General features: G+C 38.6%; 1 protein-coding gene across 1 annotated transcript in view; it reads left to right on the forward strand.

Moving 5' to 3' along the window:
* Positions 1–500: 500 nt before the first annotated feature.
* The window catches only part of LOC140138241 (plancitoxin-1-like), a 50,100-nt gene continuing 36,248 nt past the window's right edge, over positions 501–14,352 (forward strand). Inside the window, exons 1-7 of the mRNA XM_072160155.1 lie at positions 501–610; positions 2,997–3,168; positions 7,007–7,079; positions 7,750–7,911; positions 9,209–9,466; positions 10,345–10,442; positions 12,322–12,486. Coding sequence (XP_072016256.1) covers positions 501–610; positions 2,997–3,168; positions 7,007–7,079; positions 7,750–7,911; positions 9,209–9,466; positions 10,345–10,442; positions 12,322–12,486 — 1,038 coding nt within the window. The remainder of the gene's footprint in view (positions 611–2,996; positions 3,169–7,006; positions 7,080–7,749; positions 7,912–9,208; positions 9,467–10,344; positions 10,443–12,321; positions 12,487–14,352) is intronic.

The raw sequence follows: 14,352 nt of genomic DNA on the forward strand, positions 1-14,352 counted from the left end.
TTCTTTTAACCTTGTCCCCCCTGACAGTCAATCGACTTCCTTTTTAAGGCAAACTCTACACCCAATGACACCCTTTTTTCATCAACTTACACCCCCTGAACTTCCCTTTTCTTTAGAAATTTACACCAAATCTGCAACATTTTAACATTTTTGTGGCATTCATAGCTTCAAAAATTGCAACATTTTGCACATGTTACCCACAAAGTTGTTAACCATGTCAATACCCCCATCCCACTCGTGACATACCGGTACGCCTATGGTATATAATCTGATAATCTACGATATACATTTTGTAGTATACTATACGTCTACAGTAACTCCCACGCCAATGTGAAAGCGAAAGTTTCATCATCATCATCCTTGCAATTTGGAGCAAATCTGTGAATAAAACCGACTACATTGGAAAGTTGCCTGCATATCAATTAAACTACTCTCGACGTTCGTATCAACATACGCGTTTACGTTATCGCGTATAGACTTGGATATACTATTAAGGCAAAATGACAGGTAGCGCTAAAGTTTTGCTTGTGGTATGGATCTCGCTAATGTGTGTGATTGACATCTCATATTCATTGGACTGTCTGGATATGGCAGGGAAACCTGTAAGCTGGTGAGTACTTATATGATTTTCTTTTGAGTGAAATTAAAAAAAGAAAATCTAAAAAATACTTCGTACATTGAGCCCGACATTGAGGCATAGACGGGCATAGACCCTGGAAATAGAATTTCTATTCCAGGGTCTATGATTGAGGCCTATATAATATATATAGTGGCAACTTATCCCAAATTGGGTTATAAATACTAAAGTAGGTCCACCATGCAACTATAGTTCCAAAAGTTATGGGTAGAGTGTTAGGCTAATGAAAGTCAATTCCGAGTTTATCGTCCCTTTTTTTTCCCAGGTTGGTGAGGTGACTTTTTCATTTTTCATTATTTCATCAGATTTCATTATTGACCTAAAGTGCGTGTTGATTTAAAGCCACACTCATACATGTTATTTATAAACATGTTTTTGTATGGGTAGGGACTAGAAAAGTTAGAAAAGAGCCTGGTTTTGGTTCCAAGTTATAAATTTATATGTTTTACAAACAAAAATATATGTTTCCAATTGCTAAAACTGGTGAAAACACTGATACTTTGAAAATAATGAATTATTTTGACATTTTTTAAAATTTGACGCGGGTGTTTTTGGTGTCCAAAAAGTGACGCGGGCGGGGGACGATAAACTCGGAATCGACTTTCACTCGCCTTATGGGGTTGTATATGGTAGCATTGGTAGGGCTGGTGTAAAAGGGTAGGGGTTAGTGGTAATTGGTAGGGCTGGGGTAAGGGTAGGCCTATGGTTAGGATGGGTGGTGTAGGGGGTTAGTTATGGGTGAGGTGGGGGTACTAGGATGGGTGGGGTTAAGGTGTGGTGTGGTGGGGTAGTGAGTGGGGAGGGGTAGGGGTAGTGTGGTGAGGTAGTGGGTAGGGCTGGGGTAAGGGTAGGGTTAGGATGAGTGAGTAAGGGGTGAGGTGGGATAGTAGTAGATAAGGGGTGTGGTGGGAGGGTTGGGTAGGAGCGGGTGGGTAAAGATTGGGCAGGGGTGAGAATTTGGCAAGGGGTGGGTGGGGATGGGTTAGTGGAATGGAGTGAGTTGGGGTAGGTGTTGTGGGGTAGGTGTTGTGGGATAGGGGTGGGATAGTGTTTGTGTATGGTGGGGTTAAGGATGGGTTCGTGGTATGGGTGGGGTAGGGTCGGGGTAGGGTGTGGTTGAGGTAGTGGTGGGTTAGGGGTATGAGCGGGCTATAGGGCATGGTGACTGGAGTGTAGGAGTTTGGTAGGGGTGGAGTGATGGTAGGCCCCCTATAGCGTGAGAAAATTCATGAATTTATAAACAAGCGTAAACTGATAGTCAGAATGGAGTCAAGTGACTCTCAAAGTGTAGTGAACTAGCACTGACTCTCAAAAGAGTTTCCTGACTGTCACAAGAGAGTCAGTTGATTCTACCCGTGGGGTCAATTGACTCCCACCTGCGGAGTCGTGCACGACGTGGTAGTTATTTGACACTGACTCTTAAAAGAAGTCGGACCTGACTTTCACTTCAGAGTCAATTGACTCTACCCGTGGAGTCAATTGACTCTACATTCAGAGTCATCGATGCGGTAGGCCTACACTTGTATGCCTATTGCTGAGGTAGCGGCAATCTTGCATTGTACTATGTGCTGTTTGCTGCATCATGCTGGTCATTCGCATATGGTGCATCATGTATTGTTGTTTGGACAGTGTGATGTGTTATTTTCATGTTGTAGGCCGATTTGATCTTGAGCTGGATTACGCAAGAGAATTTGAACCTGACGGTGAGGTAAAGCTAATAATTGTAAGCTTTCCTAGGAGTCGGACTGTCGAAGTGACCCTGTACTGAAGCCGGGGTGATAGGCCTATATAAATGGAGTCTGAGTTACTCTAGGAGCAGAGTCCAACCACTGCGTGACTCTATGTCTAAAATGAATCCATATTGGGAGTCAAATGAATCCTGTGTAGAGTCATTAACGGTGACTCTTCAGCGGAGTCAACAAATAAGACTCTTCAAGGGCACCAGATGATTCCCAATATGGAGTCACCATGACTCCAGCGTGGCTTTCAGTGTAGCCCTATAGTTCGAAATCAGCAAAGTGCAAAAATTACACACATGGTTAGGTGCTGTATCCCTTTTACAGTGTTTCAGGCAAAAAATGCAAGATTTAGGCGTAATGTTTGCTTTTACACTCAGATAATATTACTTTGCCCTAACCCTCCCGAAAAAATACCTGGTGTAACAACTGAGCTCATCTCTATGCTTGTTCCAGAAATGAAAAAAAAAATTTTAGGGTGTCAATTTTTTAGGGTGTCAATTTTTTAGGGTGTCAATTTTAGGGTGTCAATTTTAGGGTGTCAATTTTTTAGCCAGTCCAACAAACTAAGCATAAACTTTTTAAGATATAATAATTACAACTTGATTAATATTCAATTGCAGGTTCATTGCATTAAAACTTCCACAAAGTTCTACTCCAGCAACAACTGGCGCCGAATTTATGTATATGGATGCAAAAAAACAGAAGTTTACGAAATCATCAGTGCCACTTACTAATATCAACCAAGCCATAGGGCGCACTCTAAACCAGGTGTATACAAATTATGGAAACAAGGTAAGATCTGCTATAGCTTGCTATGCGGCAATTCATTTTCAGTCACAGACGATGGGCTACATGTTGTTCATGATCATTATATAATATCATGTGCTGTTGAGAAACCCAGAGAGAGAGGGGTGGGAAAGAGAGGAGGAGGAAGAGAGAGGAGAGGGACAGAGAGAGAGAGAAAAGTTTGCTACAAAACGAATCTCTTATAAATTATGCAGTCGATACACCCGAATACACAGATATTTCCAAGTACAGTGAGTCTAGCCTCCAGGCAGTCTGCTCTTAAATGACATAAAATTTGAAAAATATTGTAAGGAACACGTTGCCTTTTAAAACTTATATTTTGGTCAAATATTGTGCTTGGATAGGCTGATTTCATCAGAATTACCATATTCGCTATTATACGCTATAAATTGCGTTATCTGTTGACGTAATAAAAAAAGTGTTTTTAAGCCTGTTAAGGGGAAGTGTTCGCGATAATTATAAAAATGCGACTCTTTTGGCAACTCAAATTCATGTATGGCTTTGCAATTTTATTTAAGGGGTACTACACCCCTCGATAAATTTATGTCTATTTTGCATTTTTCTCAAAACTAATAACACAGTGGTAACAAAAGTTACGTATATTATAGGGGCAAGGAATCCAATTACTACACTGGAATTTCAGTGACCCAAGACAAGCGGTTCGTTATTTATGATAAGAAAAGAGGTACCCCCAGAATGTACTTCATTTCCTATCATATATACTGAACCGCTTATCTTGAGTCACTGAAATTTCAGTGTAGTAAGTGGATTCCTTGCCCCAATAATATACATAACTTTTGTTACCAGTGTGTTATTATTTTTGAGAAAATGCAAAATATTCACAAAGTTACCACAGGGTGTAGTACCCCTTAAGCTATAATTCGCTATTCTCTCTGATTAGGCCTGTTAGTCTAAAGACCAGCCTAAAATACCTCAAAAAGTGTTTGTATTTTACCATAACTCATTAGGGTTTCACAAATGGCGCATTGATTTAGTGGTGTGCTCCTGTACATGGCGGTATACGGAGTCCAATACCCCGTTTACATTGGGCGAAAGTCGTAATCGAATTCACTAAAGTCGTAATCGACTTAAAGGCTACATGCTCTTTTTGGCGGGACATAATCCCGCCAAAACATTAAAGTAATCTTTTCTCACAACTAAATATCATAGACAAGAAATTAATGATGCATCTGGTAGCTTACCGGTAGATCATAACTTTCATTATACTATAGTTGCAATTATCCCAGATAATTCTTGATTAGTTTTTACAGAGTCTTGAATTGTCGATGTTTTTGATCTAAAAACATCACTCGGTGTATTTTGAAACTCGAGGCATTAACTCTTCTCAAATTAGCCCCAAATCGTAATTTATTATATGCACGTGTAGCAAACACCAATGGGAATAATTGGACGTTGTTTGCGGAGCCTAAATTTGGGTTGATTTTATTTCACAATAATTCTAAGGTGAGAATTTTGACCTGACATTCCCTTTTTGGATTTCCAATTTAAATTCATTGATATGTGATATTTTGAATAAATAAAGAGTACGCTTACCTTTCTGCAACACTTCCCGGTATCATGAGGCTTCTGTAGATAGCCAACATTTTAGCTGAAAACAGTCCCTTCCTATTATTTTTGAACAAAATATGGTTCAAAAGTACGTACACTTCGCATATATTCTGGCACAGCGAGGTAATGAAGAGAGCTATTTACGGTGGGGTATCTATTGTAAGCTATTAGGAAGACCTATATAGTATATCTTCCCGCAAGTGACAAGATGTGTCAAGCAGGTGCATATATAAGGGCGGTATATTCAAACGGTATTGTCTGGATCATTGAGTATCGATTGCGCACGTATACACGGATCCATGTGTGCGGTCCTCCCCCGGGGGTCCTCCCCAGGTTTTGACATGAATTACAAATGACGTCGTGAATGACCCGGCGTTTTTATTTTATTATTACAAAATTAATCGTCGTTTATCACGAGTCCTACAGTTCAATTCATCAAAATTAATTTGTATTAAATGAAAAACAAACAGACAAGTAGAGTCATATGTCTTTCTGTGACTGTATTCCTACCAACATCTGATTTTCAATACACTAGAAACGTATTGATGTATATCTTTGAAAATCGCCGAATGTTAAGCACAGTCACCGTGGCACAATAGGCATCTTTAGCATTCATAGTGCCTTGGCAGTGGTTCGAACCCTGGTGAAAATTTTAGTATTTTTTATTCTTTTTACTAATGCGCTGTGCCGTTTTTCAAACACGCCCCTGAATGAAATTGATGGACAAGTAGGTGAGAGCGGGGAATGTTCGCCCTAGGGGCAGGTTCGCCCACCCCTTGTTTCTCAGCACTACGGCTATCGGGGAATTTGGTGATGGTAAAATTAGGTGACATAGGTCATTATTAACTTCTCATATTAGCTACGCGACATATAGGGACGTGTTCATCGAACTGCAGCCAAAACAAACAAAAAATACACCAAAACGTAATTTTTTCTTGCATTAATAATGTTGTATTATCATTGATACATAAATACAGATGGTTTTAATGGAAATCTGTATTTGGAACATATGGGATTTGTTAAAGATATGCGATTTGTATTTTGCATACCCTGAAGAAAATACAAAAATGTGCACAAGGGGCACGTTCGCCTTTTTGAGGATGGGGCATGTTCGCCCTATATCTTCCCCGGGTGGACCTACCCCAAACTGGAGGGCGGACCTGCCCCATCAGCGTATTATGCAAAATATTGATAATTATACCATTAAACAAGGTAAAACTACTTAAAAGCATGTTTGTTAAAGTTATGTGGTATCAGTAAAACTCATACCACCGTTTATGTCCTTATCCATAATCCCCCGAAGTTGTAACAAATTTAGTTACTCCCCAGAAGAGAATGAATGCCCTGTATACTCTTGCTAAATGTTTGCATTGAATATGTTATTGTTACGCAATGTTTAAACCTTTTTTGTGATTAGGGTGATGGGCGAACCTGCCCCAATGTGGGGCAAGTTCGCCACTTTGCAAAACTTTTTTGTTTGCTCTATCCTGTTGCTATTGTAAGGCCTATAGTTCTGGGCTTTCACATGGGCTAATCAGGTCATCCCTAACCTTAAAATTGACATCGCTAGGCTGGTCAGAAAAAAAATAGGGCGAACAATCCCCGCTCTCCCCTACCCTTATTTCGTATCATACGTATAAACAGGGACGGTCGTAATTAATCTAATTCAAAAGTCGTAATTCCAATGATGACTTGTATCATCATTCAGATCATTTCAAGTGAATTCGAATAAGTCGTCATCAATTACGACTTTTCGCTAAAGTAAACGAACACGTTCACGGTTGTTGAATTCGTATTTACCTGCCGTAACCATTGGTAACAAACCAATTCGATATTAGTGAATGCGAATTTCTAATCGAATTCACTCAATGTAGTGTAAACACCCACCAAACGAATCAATCTGCTGTCGTAATTCAAAATACAGCTTAAGCCGATTGTACGACTTTTGCCCAATGTAAACGGGGTACAAGTTAACTGGTTTTGGTTTTGTGATATGGACAATATGGTATATGGCCTTTGACACAGACACAAAGTAGTTCGGACGTCTGACTAGCACGTGACGTGGAAGGTCGCGAGTTCGATTCCCATCTCGGCATATTCTCCTTTATTTATTTTTTATCTGAAATGTGCGCTGACACTTGTTAATTATATTTGTCTTTTATAATATGTTTAATTGTAACACATTGAGTGGGTTAAACTGACCTTTCATCTTGTTTAATTGCAACACTTTGCTCGCTTGTTGTTTTGTTTCCAGAGTGTAGCATATGGTATGTACAGCGACCAACCACCTCCAAATAGGGGTACGGTATCTGGAGGTCATACCAAGGGTGAGAATGTCTAATTCATGTAACATGTGTAATATAAGTCCTTCTTAAACACTTAAGAAAGTTCTTGCAATCTTATTGGTTCTTACCTGTGTGATATGACACGATATCACACACTTTAGCGCGTGCGTGTCGACGCGATACACGTACGCGTTATTTGAACCAATCGGAGGTGCATTAGCAACAACCGGACTGATCGATTCTAAGCCCTAGGTAAATGCTTGTAAAATGTAGGATTTAATTTGATTAAAATTTGGTTTATTTATGATTAATTGAATTGAAGTGTTTAAGAATGAGAATAAAGGTATTGTTTTACGCCGCTGTCGTGCATCTATCGTCTCATATAACACGCGACATCATTATTTTCGGCGTAAAACAACTCGGCTTCGCCTCGTTGTTTTACTTAAAATAATGATGCACTCCAGCGGCTAAAAACAATACCTTTATTCTCTAAATATTCTTCAATATTTTGTGGTTTTTGCACCGGCAAATATTATGTAGGCCTAAATACAATGTAATTTACATTTAACAGCATTTTGTTACAAGTATGAATTAAATGTAGACCTATTTAGCAAACATTTTTCAATTCAGCTTTCAACATGAAAATTCTTGAGTATTCTTAAGTAATTTGAAAACATATTTTTATTACCGCTTGTTTTTCACAACTACATAGGTGTTGTTGCGTTAGACAAAGTCAATGGCTTCTGGTTGGTTCACAGTGTACCCGGCTTTCCAAATGTCGGTAGTAAGGGCTATAGCTGGCCAAAAAGTGCAGAATCAAATGGACAATCATTGTTATGTATATCTGCTAGCTTCGACCAGTTTGACGTCATTGGTATGTATAATATTCTACTGTATTACTCATTCTGACCATTGAGTGTTTGGACATTTTCTGATAGGGACTTGGGATGGGCCTTCATGGTGTGATTGGTTCCACAGAGACGCCCTCAATTTTTCTTGAATTTCTTCTTCTTGCATGATTATAATGCCCAATGGTGTTCTAAAATACCACGTGAAAGACTAAGCCTGAAGTGCTTTAATTACAGATTGAAGATTTTATTATTAAAACCGGACAGACCCGATTTTATAGACTTTGTTCTTTTAGTATAAATTCAGCGCTAAGTTGTTAGTTTGAAGATTATTATTAGGAGGTATTAGGAAAAGGGTAAACATTATATTAATCAAGTTAATTAATATTAATTGTGTTAATTACCGGTAATTAATATTATTTGATCATTATTTAAAAATTGCCTAAGAGTGAAGGAAAAGTCATTAAAATTGTCATAGGTAGGCCTACAAGTATTTTGCTCTGCAAAACAACGAGAAAAACGGCAGTACCTATTGACGAAGTTCAAATTCAATTCAATTTGAAATTACAGATTCATGTAAAATGTCTCATTTTGTTTCTTGGCGCTGGCTTAACCACTTATAGGTTTTCGATTTTTGAAGAACTCGGTATTGAGTCCAAATATACGGTATATTTAATTAGATAACCTAATAGATACTTTGGAATCAAGAGGGTTACAAAACCGAACGAAAATCACCTTCACGGTCATGTTGCAGATGTTTGCGATATCACCTGCATACGCGGACAGTTGAGCGCGTATGAGCTGCGATAAGTTTTTGCGAATGACGCGCTATGCCGTCGCACTCCCAGACAAAAAAAAGTACCTAGACCCCATGGTCGCACTCATAGACATACCACTTGTTTGTCTGGGGTCGCACTGGTATTTTGAACCAAAAATTATGCCATTTCTGCTCAAATTGTGAAAAGGGTAACCCCGTGACCCATTTTGTTATTGGCTTTAATGAAACATCCTATCAGTGCCCATATTTATTATATCAAACAATTAGCAAATTGTTGGAGTAGATTTTTTGTTACAATCGAAAATAATTATGTCTAAAATTTCCATTTTCCCATAGATGCCTGTACTATTTTTTTTTTTCTAAAAACAGCCTTTTTAAAATGGTTATTTCTCGAAAACTAACTCCGTGACCCCTCTTTTTTTATATTAGATATTCGAAGTATATCAATGAAATTTAATTTGTACGAAGTTTAAGAAAATTTGTTGGGCGGAATCTTGTATGGACTATACCCCTTAAGAAAAATATGTTTCTGTTGATTCATGCAGGAGCGCAACTTTTAATCAACTGTGCCAATACCTACGATCATTCTCTGTTGGATGATAATAGGCCTCCTGTCAGTGGATTAGTGCCAACTAATCTAGAAACAATTTGGAAACGAGGTGTAGATGCATGCAAAGAGAGTGAAAACTGGGTTATTACTACTGAAGATATTACCGCAACAAAATATGGAAATGGACAACACCAATTTCAGTTTGTTAGTTTTGCCAAGTCTGGACCTGTCCCGGGAAATGTTAAAAATCCAGGTAAGATATAAAACAACCTATTTATTAAACCAAATTAGTACTCCACTACTGCTTAAAGTCATAATGTATTATGTAATCTTATACATGTAATATGAAATAGGCATATGTTAATTGTTTTCGTTTTGTTTTGGTTGCCAAGTTCAGTCGGAGCAATTTCAACATAGGCCCATCGGAATAATGCCTACCACATAGAACTCCACGGAAAACAGCCAAAATACTTGAGCCCGTGGTACTTTACCTCGTGATTTAGGAGGCTAGTATTTTCCAGGTGGTGGCCGTATTGCATTCTCTAAATTCAGTAAATTTTCATCATCAACCGTGTAATTGAATGGGATTATTTTGAAATTTTAAAACGTTTGAAATATCACAAACAAATAGGCCTATGTTGATAAATAATATAAATACAAGCTAAAACCGTTGGGGTTCGATAATGAACCCCACAAAACTAACTGACTATATTGGAAAATGCCCCAAAATGCCATACGGCCGGGCGATTTCACAAGTTGCCGGCTCGATCATGTCATCCGCCGCCTGGTATTTTCTTCGTAATGGGGGGGGTCCCAAATATACTGGGGGTCATAAATTGTTGGAAAGAAAAATAGGAGGGTCATACAATTTTTAATGACCACAGATAGTGTGTTTATTTTATTCAAAAAGGCTCATTTCAATACAATTTTAGCCTGGTTAAGGGTGGTCTTAACAGCTCTTAACCCTGGAATTATGGAAACTTTCGGGCCTCATAACTGCTAAATTATTGGTCTAAAGTAGGCCTACATTGGCAATAATATTAAAGCAGTTTTGTACTTAAATCATGAGTCCTCCATTTCTCTCCTCTATCTTTATATATTTATCTATTATAAATTCCTGCAATTTATTAGAATTTTACAGCAGTCAAGTGGCTCCATATTTCAAGTCCGCACTCTACGTACAAACTTGGCGTTCAAAAGATTGTAGTGACGCAGATGACCCTCATAAGGTGAGTCTATTATAGCCTACACCATAACCACACTCCATAACATTATTACCTACGCCTTAAGGTGGTTCTGGACCCATTTTGGAAGTGCTCTATTTATGTTTTAAACATATTAATTGAGTAGGGCAGAGAACACTGATCCATATGCCTTTTGTTTGAAGCTAATCGGACATACCGTTTTCATAATACATACATTTTAAATGTCTTTGTATTGTATTGTTTTTTATCAATAATCAATACAGTTAATGAGCTAATATGACTTGAAAGTGCTCATTAATATGTAATTTTTGCCAATATTTTGCTAAAATCCAATGCATAAATGTTCATAACATTTTTATTTAACAGAATATTAGCTTCAAACTTGGTCAAAGTGTTTCTAATGACTTCCAGATAATTTATGCATAATTAATGAGCTAGCCGCCCTAATTTGCATAATTAATTAGCATTTATGCAAATTAGCTCATTAATTGTGCAAATATGCAAATGAGGGGCGGCTTCACTATATAATACATTAGAACATATTAGAAACACTTTGACCAAGTTTCAGGGCAAAAGTATGCAAAATAAAAGTACCATGAACATTTATGCATTGATTTTAGCAAAATATTGGCAAAATTACATATTAATGAGCCTTTACAGTCCTTTTAGCTCATTAACTATATTGATTATTGATAAAAACAATAAGATACAAAGAAAATATAATTTGATGTAGTATAGAAACCGTATGTCCGATTTGCTTCAAACAAAAGGCATATTGATCAGTGTACTTTACCCTACTCAATTAATCTGTTTAAAACATGCTCAAAGCATTTCCTTATTTCTAGAAAATGCATCCAATACCACCTTAACTCCAAATAACCTAACACTTATACCCTAACCATAGGCCCCTAACCTAATCCTAACACTAACCCTGGTGCCAATCCTAGCCTAAAATGTCATTAACCTAAACTTAAACCCTTTTCGGACTAATGGCCCTTCGGACTAAATGGGCTGTATAGACATGATAGATGTGCAAGGGCGTCCGGGTCTCCTTTTGCCATGAGGTGGTATTATGTAAAGAGCATACCCTCTAGCATACGAAAGATGTGCCCTAGGAATCTCAGCTGGCGATTCCTTACACAGTTGATAAGGGCCTGTGCACCGGGCCCGTGCAATAATTATGAGCCCTGGGGGAGGGTAAAATTGGGGGAGAGGGCAAGAATTAAATAGTTTTTTGCGGGCCGAGAGGGGGGGGGGCAAGCGATTTTTGGCGGGCCGAGGGGGGGGGGGGCAAGCGATTTTTGGCGAGCCGTTTGGGTGATTTCTCCCCCGGGCGGGGGGGGGTCATGATTATTGCACAGCCCCTAAGAGGCTCAGTGCTGGTTATGTCATAATTATGATTGTGATGACACCCCATACAGCCTTAAAGCAGAAAGGTTTGACTTTTGCCGAGATGGGTAATTGTGATCTTTATAAAATCATTATAATATTATACGGTATGATTTTACTTATAGTTTGAACCATGAATTTTATATAATTTTTAGTTTGAACCATGAATTTAATTTAATATAATTTTAGTAATTTTATAGGTTTCATTTCTGCATAGGTTCACAGTTTTATTCTTTTGAAGACACAGGGGGAAAATAATGAGGAAATTATAGCAACATCGTACGTTACACAATCAGTACTCGTCGTACATCGTCGTACTGGTGGCTCTGAAAAGAGCCGTTCACTGAAGACAACCCCTTGTCAACAGAGAACAAGCTTGACAGTTCCAAACTTGTCCGACGGCGAACCTACTATAAAAGCTCTGACAGACAAACTTATAATATTTGTATATTGTAAGAAATGAATATTGATCCTATTTAATATGTTTAATCATAACTTTTGATTTTTACTACAGGTTTACAATATTGACGTTATTAAAGTGGGGAAGTATCAGTTTTACTCCAGGGTGGATCATTCAAAATGGGCTGTAACTGGCACACAGCCCACACGTCTAACGTCATCATCACCACCACCACCACCAAACAAGCAAGCAGTGTGCATAGGTGATATTAACAGGGATGTAAGTAATATGAGAACGTTTCTGTATTATTTTTATGCATTGTTCCACTGCATTTTATATACAAGCTCCTATACCATATACTATTGATAGTCAGATATTTAGTGTAAGTTTTTTAAATGGTCCTGAACATAATGTTGGTAGGTTCATCTAATGGGACAGTTTCATGTGATTGAGCTTGTGATTATACTCAAAAGCAGCAAAAATTAAAAAGGACACAAAAAAGGACAGCTAGACCAGGGGCTGCAGAAATAGGAGCTATAAATGGGACACAAAGTGAGGTGCAGCTTTTGGAGCCTGTTCAAGAGCCCAGAAAATTGTGAATTTTTGAAGCGAACTTACACCATAAGTTTCGGGGCGTTTTTTTTACTTTTTCTTGTAAAGTTTGTAACGTCATTGCTGATTGCTCCTTTAATTTCTGTTAATATCTGTCAACTTCTGGCCCAAATTCTAAATAAGCTCATTGAAACACGCGCTCGTAGCCGAGGCTCGTAGCGTGAATTTTGAAAGTTCAGTCTGTACATGCTCCTGGAGCATGTACTTAGAGCCTTAATGTACGATTTCTGTTACATTCGTTTATTTCCGATCCTCGCATATATTAATTTGTGTTTCGCATTGTCTTACGCCCTGCCAGGGTGAAGCATATAGGCCGCCTCCTTCTTCATTATTTAATACTAGCGGGAGACCCGCGCTTCGCGCGGGTCCCCGCTAGTTGAGTAAACGGGAGCGGTTAGTACACGGGAGTGGTTAGTAAACATGGTAAACGGTGATGATGATAATCATGGTGTCTTGGTGTAGAATGTAGATTATTCATCCAGTAGGCTTATAGTATTAAATGACCATGTTAGCTTGATAATCATATGTTAGCTCGTGTCATATTAAAGAAGCTAAATAACTTTAAGTGAATATTCAGACCTGTGATAATGTTGTTACTCACTCAATCCCTCAGATTTCTTTTGAAACAGCTCGTGACAAAATGGTTGATTTTAACTTTATCCCAACAAACATAATGACATTAATGTTAGAAGAGATTGCTAGAAAAAGTTTCAATTTCGGGTTATAATGGTATAAAACATGTAAGCAACATGTTTAAAAGTTGCAGCAAAACATTTTAAGCGAGCCCGTGTTAATAGCTAGGCCTACATTATAGCCAGGATTTATTTGCGGGGGCCGCAGAATTTCCAAAATGTGGACTTTCAAGTTCCACTAAACATGCTAAAGTGGGCTCACCCACACCCATATCATTTAATCTTTTCGGGCTATACTGAACAGTTGAACGACTCTGTTGGCCATATTTTAACATTCCATCTGAAAAGTGGACATTTTGTGCAAATCTGTCACCCAATAACCCCCCCCCCACCTTTTCATCAGCTTACACCCAAGGATCCCCGAAATGGCTTCAAGGCCTTTGCTTTGACCCTGTTTCCAATTCTGAGGGGACACAGCCGGCTGCACGGCGCGCGACACAATGGTGCTTCGTGGCCATTCAAAAAGGTGGCAGCAAAAAACTTCTGAGTGTGCCCCCCTTCCCAAATTCCTGGATCCGCCACTGTATCAGAGAAGCAGTCAGTCACGTACACACCCAGACAAACATACGTAGCCCAGGCAAAAATTTAGGCATGAGTCATGCCCATGAACATGCCAAGATCATGCCATGAACATGCCATGAACATGCCCTATTTTCGCTAGCAACGTGCATGAATTTTCGCGAATTTGGGAAGTTTTGGCTGATTTTTTACCCTGACACATGAAATTTCATGCTTATTTGTGTCGTGCTTTTTGTAAGAGCCTTGACATATTCAGGGCATGTTCATGGGTTTCATGGGCATGAATCACGGTCAATGTCAAATTTTCTCTACTTTCATGCCA

Source organism: Amphiura filiformis, chromosome 17, assembly GCF_039555335.1.
Source record: "Amphiura filiformis chromosome 17, Afil_fr2py, whole genome shotgun sequence".
Taxonomy (NCBI): domain Eukaryota; kingdom Metazoa; phylum Echinodermata; class Ophiuroidea; order Amphilepidida; family Amphiuridae; genus Amphiura; species Amphiura filiformis.